Below are 13,951 nucleotides of genomic sequence, written 5' to 3' on the forward strand. Positions count from 1 at the left end.
CAGCTGCCAGTGTTCTGGCTTTAAGGCCAGTAATCAGTTTTCAAGGGGAGTAGTCTCAAAAGCAGGATCGGCATTCAGAAAAATGCATCAGCCATCGAAGCCCCTTTGGGTCAAAGTTTTCCATAAATCTTTATTTGTCTTTCTATTGAAAACAATGGCTTTCCTTATATACAAAAGGGCTGAATAATACGAGGAGGGGGGGGGGGCTGGAGGCTTTGTGGTAGAGGTTACATATTTTTCTTGTTATATTCCAGGTTTCAAAAGCTGTGACCCAAAGAGCAGAGTTTTTTGCACATGCTCACGTCACACAGCGTCCCAGATACAGAGGGGGAAATGGAGAAGACATATCTAGTCTCTGTGTGTCTTTGTTTAGCTCCTCGGGTAGAACATGGCGTATTTGGACGTCCGGAAACCCAGCAGGTCCCTCATCTCGTTGCGGAACTTGGAGAGGTCCTGGCGCAAGTCGTTCAGGTTCTCCACCGTGGCCTGGTCTGTGCTTTGCATTTTTTGCCGCGTGGAGGTCAGGTAGCGGTGAACCAGGCAGCACATGATCTTCTGGTAGTTCTGATCGCGCTTCTGCTTCAGGTTCTTCCACTCCTGCATGGAAAAGACAGTCATCCTTCGTCCATCCCAGAAAATAATCAAACTCAAACCACCAAAACGCACCGGCAGCCGTTTCCCAACTACAATTACAAACAATCTTCTTCTCACCTTCAGGCTGTTCTGTCTCTTCACCTTCCCCTTCGAGGTGTGTGAACAGATCCACTTGCTCATGCTGGTCACGATGTAAACCACGGTCTTTGGCGACGGGAGGATATTGAACGGCGGCGGCATCGTACACTTGTCATCGAAGTAGCTGAGCCACAGCTTGGCCCGGGCGAACTTCCACTCCTTGTCTTCGTGATTCTGCAGACGTCCAAAAACCCACAGAGAAAGTGGAGAACACAGGAATGTGAGAAGGAACTCTTTCACACACAGAAATCCTGAAGTTGTAAAAAGTCTCTGTTAAAATCCATGAGTGGGATAGATTTTGTTTTTCTGTTTCCACTTGCAAAATCAAACGATGGTTCAAAAGAAAATGTGCAACAGGGCTCCAAAGAAAAATAAAAAAAACTTCAACATCTGCTACATTTCAAAGTGAATTGCAATAAATTGAATCTCAACAGGAGATGAAAAACAGTTGGGATGGTATTGTGAAATCGCAAAATGACTTACAGCAATTTGTCTGAAGCTTTTATGGAGCATCGCCACCAGCAGCTTGGTCAGGACAATAACAACCACGATGTTGTAGGTGCCGATGATCATGGCGCCCACGAAGGAGCGCAGCTCCTCGGTGTAGGTGATGCGGGTGACGAAGAGCGCCACGTGCGCCAGGGAGAAGATGTACCAGAAGAGGGCGTAGCAGGTCCCCATGAACCTGCAACACACAATATGCTGGTGAAGCCTATTCTAATTCAACAGTTAAATCCTCCCTTCTACAAACAGCCTCTTAACGTCTCTGGACAAGTATTCTAAACATTCATCATCGTGGTCATCACTGTCTAGAGTGTCACACTGAGGTTGGCCCTTACGTGTGGAATGCATCGTTGCTCTGTTGCTGGCAGAAGATGCCCTCGCAGTCCTTGGCTGGAGTCTTGTCCGGGTCCTTCTGGTCTTTTCCATAGAGCTGAGTGAGTCCAATGGTGAAGGAGAACAGCACCAGCAGGAAGAGGCCCAGGAACTTTCCAAACTCCTGCAGCATCTGACCCATGGAGATCTGGTGAGAGATTACATCACATATGAGTCGAAATCGAATTCACTTGGATCCATACCTGTGGCTGTCTGGGTAATGTGGTCCGCAGGGAAACTAGATTTACTACTTTAGTCAAGAAGCTTCTGTGAGAATTAGCTTTGTTACTAATCCAAAAATAAGTTTACTCTCTCCCAGGAGACATTTAGACTTTTAGCAGGAAAAACACAGTGAGACTAACACATTACACACGGAAAATACTTCTACATGCGTGTCACAGTAAGCTGAGCTGTATAACAGCAGGAAACACCTCAATGGAACAGGGCCAACATTTTGGATGTTATTAGTTACACGTTCCCTATTTCTGCTGCGATAAATCTGCTGCCATCATTGACTCTATAGTTAGCATCTGCATTAACACTTGGAAACTGACCCTATAGCACTAACTCACTTAATGCAAGTAAAGGAAACACTGCAGTAGTATTGTTCTAGTCTCTGTTAGCACAGTTGGCACTGGCCTATTTTGCAGTAAGACAGCTAATGACAAGGAAGCAACTGTGCATAATTTAATTTCAACCAATTAATATTACATGGAGAATGTAACAATGCACTATATAAGCTTATTTAGCTATTAATGTTTATTTCAAAAGACTTTTGAGTTGTCTTTTCTTTATACCTTTAAAACTTCCACAACTGTATTTTTGCGCTGCACAGAAATACATTTTTACCAAACTTGTTGATCGATCAAAGGTCAAAGATCAAAGTGAGAAAAACTATTTTCAATGATATCGATGCAAATTATTATTTCCCATCATACGATCATTTGATAACTGATTTCATGTCAAAATGGTGCGGTAATGCATTTACCTTTTTCGGCCAATAACTTTAAAGACATGATCCAAAGCAAATTTACATGACCAATATATGTCATCATTTATTACTGTTTTTTTTTTATAGCTTCATTGGGTTAAACAGCACAAGTGAAGAGGCATCGCCCCTTCAATGCTCTTCACTTCTTCTAAAGTTGGATGTTGATTCTGTGTCAGCACTGTGTAAACAAACTGTCTTGACTTCTTCAGGCTATTTTAAACTCCATGTTCTTGTTGAGCAGTGATTCCCCGCGGTGGTGGAAAAAGAAACAACATGTTCTGGCAGCTGCTTGCGCTCTCCCCCTACCTGAGGGCAGACAGACAAACATGGAGGAAGCAGGAGAGGGGGCTCGGAGACAGAGGGTGTCTTCTAGGACCTTTGGGAACTCACTATTTATGGGGCTCAGTGGCTTATCTGTTTACCAGGACCTTGATGACATCCTCAAACAAGGTCAGAGGCACGCTCGCCATTACAACAACACAAACACAACCGCGTCCAATGTGAGGGATGACCACTTCGTCTGCACCTCAAGGTGAATGGAGACCGGAGTGTTTGCGCTCAAACCCCCGGCAGCTTGTTTGAGGAGAAGGGCTGTTCTATTGGGGTGATTCATTCTCTTGTCATGTTTAAATCCCCCCTGTGTATTCCCTCTGCCACTTTGCACCGACTGATTTAGGACCCGAGGGTGTTCCCGGCTTGCACAGCCCGACAGGCGGTCGAGCTTAGTTACTGTACAAACAGAGCAGGAATGTGACAGGTCAGGAGTTCTTAACCTTGACTGGAAGTGGGGTCTAATGTATTCAAGGTGCCTCGAATACATCTGAGGAACCACAAAAAAAATCTCTATTTAATAAGTCAATAAACATGAATTTGCCATCATTGTGTGAAAGAAAATAAGTGTTTAACGGTTTTATTTGACTAAAACGACAAAATATGAATTAATGGACACGAGAGAAGGCCGTACTGTCAGCCCTATTTCATTTACGTTATTTTATTGCAATTTCTTTTGTGCCCAGTAAGTAAATTAGATAAAAATAAATGTAATTGTAAAATATTTCCACTAAAATGTTGCAGCGGTAAAGCGTCTTTGTCCAGATACGTTTTAAAAAGAATTCCCTGTAGCCGTCAAAACAACAATTTCGAGCTGTGAGTGTCTCCTGTTTTTTTCCGCAATACATGGGCAGCTGTGGCTCAGGGGGTAGAGCGCCGCCCACTAATCAGAGGGTCAGGGGTTTGATCCCCCGCTCCTCCAAGTGTCCTTGGACAAGATCCCTAACCATAGTGTGTAACTGGGGGAAAGGGCTGTCTGGATTTGTTTGTGTGTGAGTTTAATTTCAAATAGTTCTCAGAATGCGTATTTCAGTCATATTTACTGTGTGATTGAACTTTTCAGAACTTGGTCAGAACGTCTACCTTCTTCAGAGGTGGGCTTACAACTTCAGTACTTTTCCTCCTGCTGCTCACAGATTCTTCCTGGCAGGCTGCTGGTTATGGTATATTTATACTGTCACTGAGGTTAAGTCTGGCCTTGAGCGAGCTCACTACGTGCACAATGGTGATACAGAGACACACACAGACACACACACACACACATGCACACACCCACACTTTCAATCACTCTTTCCAACCTCAGCAGGGGGGCACTCCCCGGCAGAAACATGAGCTGGCCTCCTCAGGAAGGATGGAATCAGACACACTCAACCTAACTGCATCCCACATAGTACTGACTCACTGTCTGTGTTTGTGTGTGTGTGTGTGTGTGTGTGTGTGTGCACGTGTGGGCGCGTTTGCATTAGCAGGGAGGTGTGTCTGCGATGCGGTGACCAACACACGGCCACATTTATTTCCAAAGCTAATATTTTTCCCATTCCTGCGAAGCCAGACGATGATGTCACAGAGTGGGTGAGTAAAAGGGAGGAGGGGGGAGAAGGAAAAAGAACATGGAGGGGAGAAGAAAGATGGAGACGAGTGTAGCTGGAAAATCCTCATTAAGAAACTAAAAGGGACCCTGAGTGTTTTATAGGTAAACCACAAACTGCTCCTCGGCTTAATGACAGGAAGGCTTCTCTACAAACACATCGAGCTCACTGCATACCTGAACATTTCTATACGTGGTTAAGTCACATGTGGAGAAACAATCAGGTCCTAAAGGCTGTCAGCATCAACATCAGCCGTTGGCCGACTTCTCAAACTCCCCCCGCCAGGCGGCTGGATGATAACAGTGTATCGTGATATGAAAGGACACAGAGGAGCCCCGAGTAGAAAATATGCAAACCAGATTTTTGGCTTTTCCTGGGCGTTGGAAAAACTCTTGTGACATAACAAAAGCTTTAAACTCACACTTTGCTATGTGAACTTGTTTTGACCAAGTCCAGATTTAACTAATTTAACTGTGCAATACTCTTTTCTATCCGTGCAACTCAGTGGCCGATGTGCAATCCATTACACTGTATACACATTCTGCTTACATTGTATTTTATATGTATATTCTACTTTATTCTATTTTTGTTCTGTCCTCTTTGCTGCTGCAACACTGCAACTTTCGTTGTGCAACTATTGAATGATTATCTAATCTTATTTTATGAATATATTAAGTTTATGCTCATTTACAAGAGTTGGCGGTGATTATTGCTCTTTCCTCCAAAAAAGAAAGCGCACAACATCTGTAATTGATAACAGTCGAGTTAAAGCCATGGCACAATCTTGTCGTTGTGTAAGAAAGCAGGAAAAGAAAAAGCTGGCAACGGATAAATGTTGGTTTATGATGAGGAAGTGATTAGAATGCAAAGCTTTATTGCTATGCTATACATCCGCTTTTAATGCGCCACAGCCACATGAATTATAAATTAGATGTTTGTTGTTCACAATGTCAGATCTCTTTTGAAGAAAAGCCAAGTGATGGAACCTGGTTCCCTTTGTTCAGTGGATCCGATTGGCATTAAACTGATTTGAAAGTCTGTTTCCTCAGCCTGCACAGGATCTTTTAGTGTTTATGTTTCCTCCCTTTATTGTCACGCAGCCAGATTCGCTGTTGGGTTGGAAATGATGTATACGCCAGCTTGTGATTAAAAACATAAAGATTAAATGTGTTGTGGGATAACTGAGTCAGCTCCTCCTGCTCTGAAGCTAGTTTGAATAATCACTTTTTGTAAAGTACAGCCACTCATTCACTCTAATGGAAGAAACAATGATGCATAGTTAAACTACTCCGTGGAACTTTATGATGATGTGTTCAGTTTGTTTATGGGTAAATTATTGCACCGGATTCATCTGCTGCCTCGGTGCTCGGTGCTTATACTCATGATGATGGGCTGATTCTGCTGAGCACAGCTGGTGTGATGTTGTCCCTGAGAGTTCTCACTTCGCTGTGAGAGTGGGTGGTGCATGTTTGTGAGTGGTGGGGTCACACCGAGTGATGGGAAGGAAGCCGTTTTCTAACCATTATGCAAGAATTTGATTATTTTTCTCATCCAAAGTGTTTTTTTAGAAGAACAGGATCGCTACAGGAGTCACCATCAAAACTTTTTAATGATCCTCACACCTCTAACCATGAAACCGATAAGATATCAAATCAGAACTTCTTAAAAGTGGCTTCATACACATTAATGTGTTAAAACTCAAACATTCTCCATTCAGATGTGCTTTTCAGCTCCAGAGGACATCTCACTCCAAACCATAGCAGACTGTATAAGTAAGATGGTCTCCACTTCCTCTTACTATCCAGAAATACAGCTGAAATATCCTGGACACGAACGCTGCCATCTTACATTTGGAGCCAGAGACTAAAACACAGAACCAGAATTTCTACTAAACTAAAACCCAGCCAGCAGCACTTCCAAATTCCTCCATGTAGTGGGAAACTCTTCAGTTCTGTGGAAGGTGTTGATCTAGGAAGTGTGATGCGTTTTAAAGATGAAGTGTAACCGTGAGGATGTGTGTGTCTGTGTGTGCTGCTCTCCCACCTGCAGCGGCCCCAGTATGGAGCTGGTGGTGTACATGAAGAAGAGGCGCAGGTAGCTGAGAACGTTAGCGAAGGCGAACAGGCCCTCGGCCACCAGGATGGGATGGAACGCGTCCCAGTTCTTCCTCTCGGTGTCCGCCACGTTCTTGAACTGTGAAACCAGCAAACAGGTTCAGAAACAACAAACATCCCCAGAATGATACTAACTCTTCCCAGATATCAGTGTCAGCAACAACAATTTATATATTTGTTTACGTTCCCTTGCCAGCAAACAAAAACATGTTGTGATACTTCTCCTAAATCTGAAGTGTGTGGGTACCTTGCTATGAGCGACAATCTTCAGGGCAAAGGTGGAGAGATAAAGGGAATTCATCACGAAGCTCAGCTGGTTCCTCGACTCTTCCAGGAAGTCTTCCAGCCCCTCGTACCACAGCCGCTTCACGTCCGACCACACCATCCCTGTAGGAGAGCAGGAATTCAACCGTCGTCACGCACATGTACAAGAGCACATATGCACATACCAATAGAAAAATGCATCCTGCAGTCGTACATTTTAAAAAACTGCTGCCGTGAGTAGGACCCTTGGGGAGGAACAGGAATGTACGAGACACAGACAATCGGAGATTAATGTGCTGAAGATGTGTCGTCTGCAGGATTTAGGGTGGTGTGGGAAATGTAATAAAGATGGCTGGTTGTGTCTACTTGTGTCCAAATGGAATGTGATCAATTCTAACCATACAGTAATGATAATAATATAAAGCTGACAGCTTGACACATTGTCTCCGCCTGGAGTCAGAAATAATACAACAGATTGAAGCTGACTGATCTATTGTTGATTTCCATTGTTTCAGGAAGCAGATGAGTGACAGGCTCTGGCACAGAAATCCCTTTTTCACACATGAATTGTTTCCGTCTCTGGAAGATTTCCAAATTCATTTTGCCTGCTGAGTCGAATCCTGTGTGTTTCTACATAAAAAAACAGATTTGAGTCAAAGTGCACAGGCTCAGACGGCGAGGGATGCACTGACACACATTACGACACGTGCACATGCATGAACAAGCGCACACGCACAATCTCTCTCAGCATCTGATTTCCACATTGGGGCGTGTCCCGGGGGATCGACAGGATGGAGGGGAAAAGCTGCTGGTTTAACGTGCGTGCCTGTCGACACCCAGCGCATGTTCAGAGCTGTAATAGCTCCTTTTCACTTCCTGATAACATTAGCACACAGTTGTCTGAGCGCAGGGGGATTATCAGCAGCTTCTTACTATTAACCCATTTTTGGTAATTTGTTTTGCTGCTGCAGGGACGGCAGAGAGTCAAATCTGCACCGCTGCATCACAACCTGCAGTGGATTAAACTGCTGAACGTGTTCAAATTGATCTTTGATGTTGCTCCTTTGCAGCACTTATGAATCCCCCCCCCCCCCCATCCTCCCCCCCAGAGGTGAGTTATCTCATCCCGTGGAAAAACCCATTACACTCTAATGACTCTCCGCCGCTGATCCTACGCCTGCAATGTAGAGAATAAACTGCAAATGACACCACAACCGTCCTCATAACTTCAAACAATAGAAGTCAATCGCTTATGAGACTGTTCATAAGATGTCAGGTATGGTGGCCCTGAAGTATAAATTAAAATTGATTTGTTGCGTTTTCTTATCTACCATTGTGTTTTCCTGTCATATTTTGTAATTTGTTGCGTGCTTTCTAATTTGCTGTTGCTTTTTGAGAGTAGTCTTTTTTTTTTTTTTTGTTTTTTATTTGCTGCTGTGTTTTGTGATTTGCCGTTTTGGTCTGCACCTCAGGGCCACCGTAGTCGGATGCAGTTATCGGTATAATCCATCAGTCGGACAGCGACAGCCGTGCTTCCTGGACCGCTGTGCCGCCGTCGACATGCTCTGTTTGTGGTGGAGCAGCGGGATGATGCCGCCACGAGACAAATATCTCATGGCCGTGGAGGCAGAGCCATTAAAGACAAAGTGAATGATCATTCTAATGGTTTCTTGGCAGAGGAGGAAGGTAGAGAGGCTTTTTCCCCAGGGAGAGACGGGGTGGGTTTCTGACTGCCACTATCCAGCCTCAGCAGAAGAGAGAGCTCGTGTCCATGTGTGTGTGTGTGTGTGTGTGTGTGTGTGTGTGTGTGTGTGTGTGTGCGCTGAGTGCGGTGATACCAGCACTCAGGTGGACCACAGGGGAGGGGGAAGAAGCTGCCAGTTCCTTTCTATAGAGCTCAATTAGAAGCAGAACTGAGATTTAATCTAGTCAAACCAGCCTCTCTGTCATTCATAATAGAAACAGCTATTTGTCATGTCCTGCCTGATGGGATTATAGATACAAGATACTAGAGCAGACCATCATGAGAATCTCTTACTTTCATTCCTTTATGCAAGTGACTTGTGTTAAATGCTGGATGACGATGTGGTGAACTGGGCGGACACCTGACCTATGATCCACAGGATGAGCAGGCAGTCGATCATCTCCAGCGCGGGGCCCATGGTGTTCTTCTTGCCCTCGTTGTAGACCAGAGAGTAGAGGTTGAGCAGCAGCAGGAAGGTGAAGTAGGAGGCGCTGTGGATGATGAACTTGACGAAGGGCGTGTGGATGATGTGGCCCACGCGCGACCGCGGCACCAGCAGGTAGCAGATGGAGAGCAGCGGCCAGAGCATGGCCACGCTCAGCACCGTGGCCATCTTCAGACAGGTGTGCTTGCGCCGGTAGCTCGCCGTCTCTCCGAACCACACGGTGTTGAGGAACTGCTGGCAGTTGGACTGAGCCACAAACTGTAGAAGGGACAACAAAATTAGATTTAACTTGTCTTATCTATTTGATCTTATCTATATCTCTCTTTGTTGTACAATACAAACGCAAAACCGAAGCTATTAGTTTACTTACATTGACTATTATTAGCTGATCAAGTTGAATGCATAGATATTCTCTCTCCAAACATGCTACAGGCGAAGAAACACATTTATTCAGGAACAAGTTCTCGCTGAGGTGCAGCCCGAAGAGGAACCTTATCAGTCTTATCTCCCCGGCAGGAAACAACAGGACGCTATTAGCTCTGCTGTGATATACGAGTCAAACTCTTCGCACTGAGCCGACCCCAGCTGTAAATTGCCCCTCGGCTTCAAACTTCAATCTTTAGCACGTGTTTGACTGCCGCTGCCTCGAGGAAAGCACTTCATCCTGCTAACCTCTCATTTCTCAAAGACAGGCGGTGGTGCACTGGAGCAGATGTTAAATCCAGAATGAGGTAAAGGGAATATTCATAATAATGGGTAGTTGGATTATTATCTCTCCTCTAGTCTGTGAATGCTTATTGCAGATTGGCTTTATATTGATGTTCAAACGTTCACGGGACAGCTGTTGGCCTGACCTCTTTTTGGTTGTACTTGATGGCGAGCTTGAGGCGGCTGAGGTTCATGCGCTCCTCCAACAAGCCTCTCTTGTCCACCTGATCCTCGTTGGACGTGTGATTAAGAATAACTTCCAGCTCTCGAGAGTTCCGAGCCTGTGCCAGCAGGTCCTTGGCGAACATCTTGCACTGCTTCGCCAGCTCCTCGTAATCATTCCTGGAGCAAAGAAACGAGATATAATCAGACTAAAAGTTTTTTCTTATCTGTTCCAGACTGTAAATTAAGCGTTTTAAATATCACTGTGTGCGCATTTGGACACATGTTCCTCTATGTGTGCCCGAGAAGAAATGAGGCATGAAGGACGGAGGTGCACCAGTTGAGTGCAAGCATACCTGAACTCCACCTCAACCAGACTGAGCTCCCGGAGGTCTGTGCTCAGCTCGAAGGCCCTGAGGATGGGGTCCTCCTCGGTCAACATGATCAGAGAGGGACTGGCCAGGCAGCGGTAGATGTCCAGCCGGAACCTGACGGGGACCAACGGATGAAAAAGGGATGAAAAACCAGGATGGAGCAGGTGGAGGTGGAGGAACAAGGAACAGGGAGAAGCGTTCAGTCCTGTAGCTGTTTCATTTGTCTAGCTGCAGGCTGATTCGGTTAGCGCACTGTGTGGGAGGTTACACTTCTCCGCAGTGAGAATAGAAATGCCGGGCAGAGGAAGAGCAGCACAATCTGAGCTGTGAATTCAGATATGAAGCCCCCGTCCTTCCACACAGGAGACTCTGCTGTTTTATTCTGTTTTATGCTGTTTTTTCTGATCACGGAGCTGGAGAAGAGGATTCATGAAAATCCAAAACATACCAGAAGACAGCAGACAACTTCAAAAACCAATGCTATCGTCTAATTTAGGGAGCTGCGACCTTTCAGGAACACTCCGCTTGACAGAACCGATGATTCATTGCTGCTTTTAAGCCCCAACATACCAGGGAGGAGCAAAACAATCATCACCTAAAAATAACACAGGCTTTACCGACGAGATGAAAGTGACAATGAATCAGTGTGACGGCGATCCCCCTGGTTTAGATCACCGGGAGCTTAATGCAGCCGTCTGGGCCGAGTCATCGTTTTTCACACTGTGACACCTTCTGTACCTGGAGTGTCGTAAGCTGTCCTTCTTGTTCTTGGCGTTGCAGAGCGTGCACTCGCAGCCGACGGCGTGCGGCCGGGGGAGCGAGATGTCCTGCTTCAGCAGCATGGTGAGGATCTCGTAGTTGTTCCTGTGCGCTGCCAGGATGACCGGAGCCACGTCCATGGTGGTGGAGTACTCCGGGTTCTGGATCCGCTGCATCAGTTTCTAAAAAGAGAAGAGAACGTAGAAAAGAGTGAATACTGTAGGAAGGAAATGTGAATTCTTCCAGCCTGTTGGTCTCATCTGTGCTCATGAGTGTTTTGTCTTGAAAGAGGACCGATGAGAGGAGACTCACGGCGATGGAGGGCTTGGACGATCGCCTGGGCCTGTGGTTGAGGAGGATGTCCACAGCTCCCACCACCTCGGAGTCTATGGCCACCAACAAGGCATCTGTCGCCTGCAGAAACAAAGGCATCAGTTTCAGACGGCAGATTTCAAAAGTGACTTCTTGTGCATCAGTCATCTGGAGCAGAATGTGGGTTTTTCCGGGTGTTCTCTACCTGGCAGCCATGCTCCAGCAGCAGCTGCAGGATGTCCAGGTTCTCGTTCTCGATGGTGATGGTCACGGCGTCCCGGCCCAGCACGTCCACGCAGTTGATGTTGAGCTCGCCGCGTCGGTTCTCCTCCAGGAGCTTCTTCACCATGTAGTAGTCACCTGCAGAGCACCGGGGCGACAATTCTATCAGGACTATAAAAGCGGTGAAGTATCGTCTGAGCACGGCGCCAAACGGACACATCCTCTGTCAAGAGCCAAACACCTTGCAGGCCCGGCTCCTCCGTCAAACCACTCGAGTCGGGTGTAACAATAACATCTCCCTCAAAGGACAAGGAGCTCTGCAGTGGAGCCATGTTTATAGAGACTTTATATGGTTACTCTGCAACTGCATCTGCCTGCACAGTGTTCTTATCAATGAAAGCATCTCCTCCCAGCCTACTTGAGAACAGCCCTCGCCTCTTTACACTCACTGGGTTTGTTTGCGTTAACTGTCCTTGTGAGGGAGCCGTGAAAAGGCCGCAGACCAGGCGGAAAAAGAAAAGCTTTCAGAGGAACAGATGTTCCAGGGAAAATTCTTAAAGTGCCTGTGGGCAGGTTTACACAGCAGCCAGCACACAGGCAGTTGTGAGAGGAGGAAGAAGAAGTGGAATGACAGTTTGCTTGGGGCAGTGACCATGCTGGAACTGAGCTGGGTGTTGGGACTACAACAGGCCTGCTGAGTGCACACTCAGGGAAAACTGTGAGCAATCAATAATGACAGCTTTTCCATTATCTTAAAGAGATTAGCATTGAGCTTCTAACATCGAAAGACGACCAGGCCTGTGAGCGTTTCTGTGATAAACAGTGGACATCGGTTTGGGTAAACACTGGAGGAGTAGGAGGAGGAAGAGGAGTATAGGAGGAGGAGGAAGGAGATGAATAACAGACCTTTCTCGCAGGCCAGCAGGAACAGCTTCTCGTCCAGCGTCGTCTCCTCCTTCACCTCCCTCACGTCTTTCAGGGCCAGAAATTTATCCGGAGAGGACACGTCGGTGCCCTGGTACAAGGCTGACATTACGACGGAGAGCGAGTACGGCCCGACACTGATGTGCATCCCACTAGAAAGCGGCGAGCATCACACGAGAAAGCCCGTCAGATGGGAGGACATCTACCCGGAGGAGGTCCCGTGGCGTTTATTGTCGCAGCAGCAGCAGCAGCGTAAAGACCGAACCGGAGGCATCGAGCGTTGTTATCGTCGCATCTCTGCTGCGTCCCCCTTTTTACGCGCTCCTGCTTTCTCCCAAAATCAGCCTCTCGACGACGTGGAAAATTCTCGGTCTCAATCCGAGTGAACGTCGCGCTGATCTGCCCTCGGTGTGTTTACGCGCACCATCTTCTCTCCTACCGCCGGATCCTGGTGGTCTCTCTGGTCCTGATGCTGCTGCCGCGCCTCTCACTGCGCATGTCCGCGCGCCTCCACCTGCTCCTCCATGTCGCAGGCGCAGAACCTCCTTCACGCTGCTTCATGATTATGCAACAGCTCAGTGCAGCTTTGTACCAACAAGATCCCTCAGGCTCAACTGATGGAAGTCGAAAGACACTACATTCCTTCTTACATTAGTTCATAAAAGCTTAAACTTCAGATTCATGTTTGAATATATGCTGAAGTTTTCTTTATATCATTATATTCTGAAACTTTATGAGATATATATACATATGGTGAGGCTTTACACATGCACAAATACTACAACACAACATGCATGGAGGCCTCAGATATACAGTCTTAATGCAATGTACATATCTCATCTGCTGATTTACTAATCGTTGAAGCTGTTTAATAATCATGCAACATATTAAAAAGCACATTTATGCAAGTATTTCAAAATAAAAATACTTAGCCTATAAGAGCTTCAATGTGCTCCAGGGCCCTGAACCCATTCCACTTTTCCCCACGTGGAAACCATTCATTGAGTCTGAATGCATTCGATCACACTAATGGGACAAAGGAAAGAGAACAAGCTCTAGTTTATGCTCCATCCATGCTGGACACAGGCGACTTCCTGCAGTTACATGATGTGTTTTGCATATGGATTATGGAAAGAGAGGGAGAGAGAGATATGTGTGTGCATAGTCTGCGGGGAACATTATACAGGAGATACACTCAGCTGTCCCTCCAGGCTGTGATATTCAAATCAGTGCATATCAGTCCTCCACAGCCCGGCTGCAGTTTACCACAGGCCGGTGAGCATCAGTGCAGAGTACGACACAGAAAATGGAGCAACTCAGAATGAAGAAATCAAAGTACATTTTTAGCTGTAGCAAGGGTGTTATAAAATGTGAATATAAATGTTAATACAACACAGGGTGTCCA

At 46.2% G+C, this 13,951-nt stretch overlaps 1 protein-coding gene across 1 annotated transcript; it reads right to left on the bottom strand.

Moving 5' to 3' along the window:
- Positions 1–104: 104 nt before the first annotated feature.
- trpc1 (transient receptor potential cation channel, subfamily C, member 1) lies at positions 105–13,001 on the bottom strand. Its single transcript, XM_062379050.1, has 13 exons — positions 12,529–13,001; positions 11,606–11,760; positions 11,401–11,502; positions 11,068–11,270; positions 10,312–10,443; positions 9,940–10,135; positions 9,007–9,343; positions 6,880–7,019; positions 6,562–6,711; positions 1,572–1,756; positions 1,216–1,417; positions 712–906; positions 105–597 (listed from the first exon to the last, which is right to left on the bottom strand). Exons 1-13 carry the CDS (start codon positions 12,692–12,694, stop codon positions 370–372), a joined length of 2,391 nt encoding a protein of 796 aa, XP_062235034.1. The 5' UTR covers positions 12,695–13,001; the 3' UTR covers positions 105–369.
- Between the last annotated feature and the right edge of the window lie 950 nt (positions 13,002–13,951).

This window comes from Platichthys flesus, chromosome 21 (genome assembly GCF_949316205.1).
Source record: "Platichthys flesus chromosome 21, fPlaFle2.1, whole genome shotgun sequence".
NCBI classification, from domain to species: domain Eukaryota; kingdom Metazoa; phylum Chordata; class Actinopteri; order Pleuronectiformes; family Pleuronectidae; genus Platichthys; species Platichthys flesus.

Coding starts and splice junctions, on each gene's coding strand:
- trpc1 (XM_062379050.1), bottom strand. CDS start 12,694: ATGCACATCAGTGTCGGGCCGTACTCGCTCTCCGTCGTAATGTCAGCC. Junction 10,136..10,311: donor CTGGTTGAGGTGGAGTTCAG/GTATGCTTGCAC, acceptor TCTTTGCTCCAG/GAATGATTACGAGGAGCTGG. Junction 9,344..9,939: donor TCAAGTACAACCAAAAAGAG/GTCAGGCCAACA, acceptor TCCCTTCTACAG/TTTGTGGCTCAGTCCAACTG.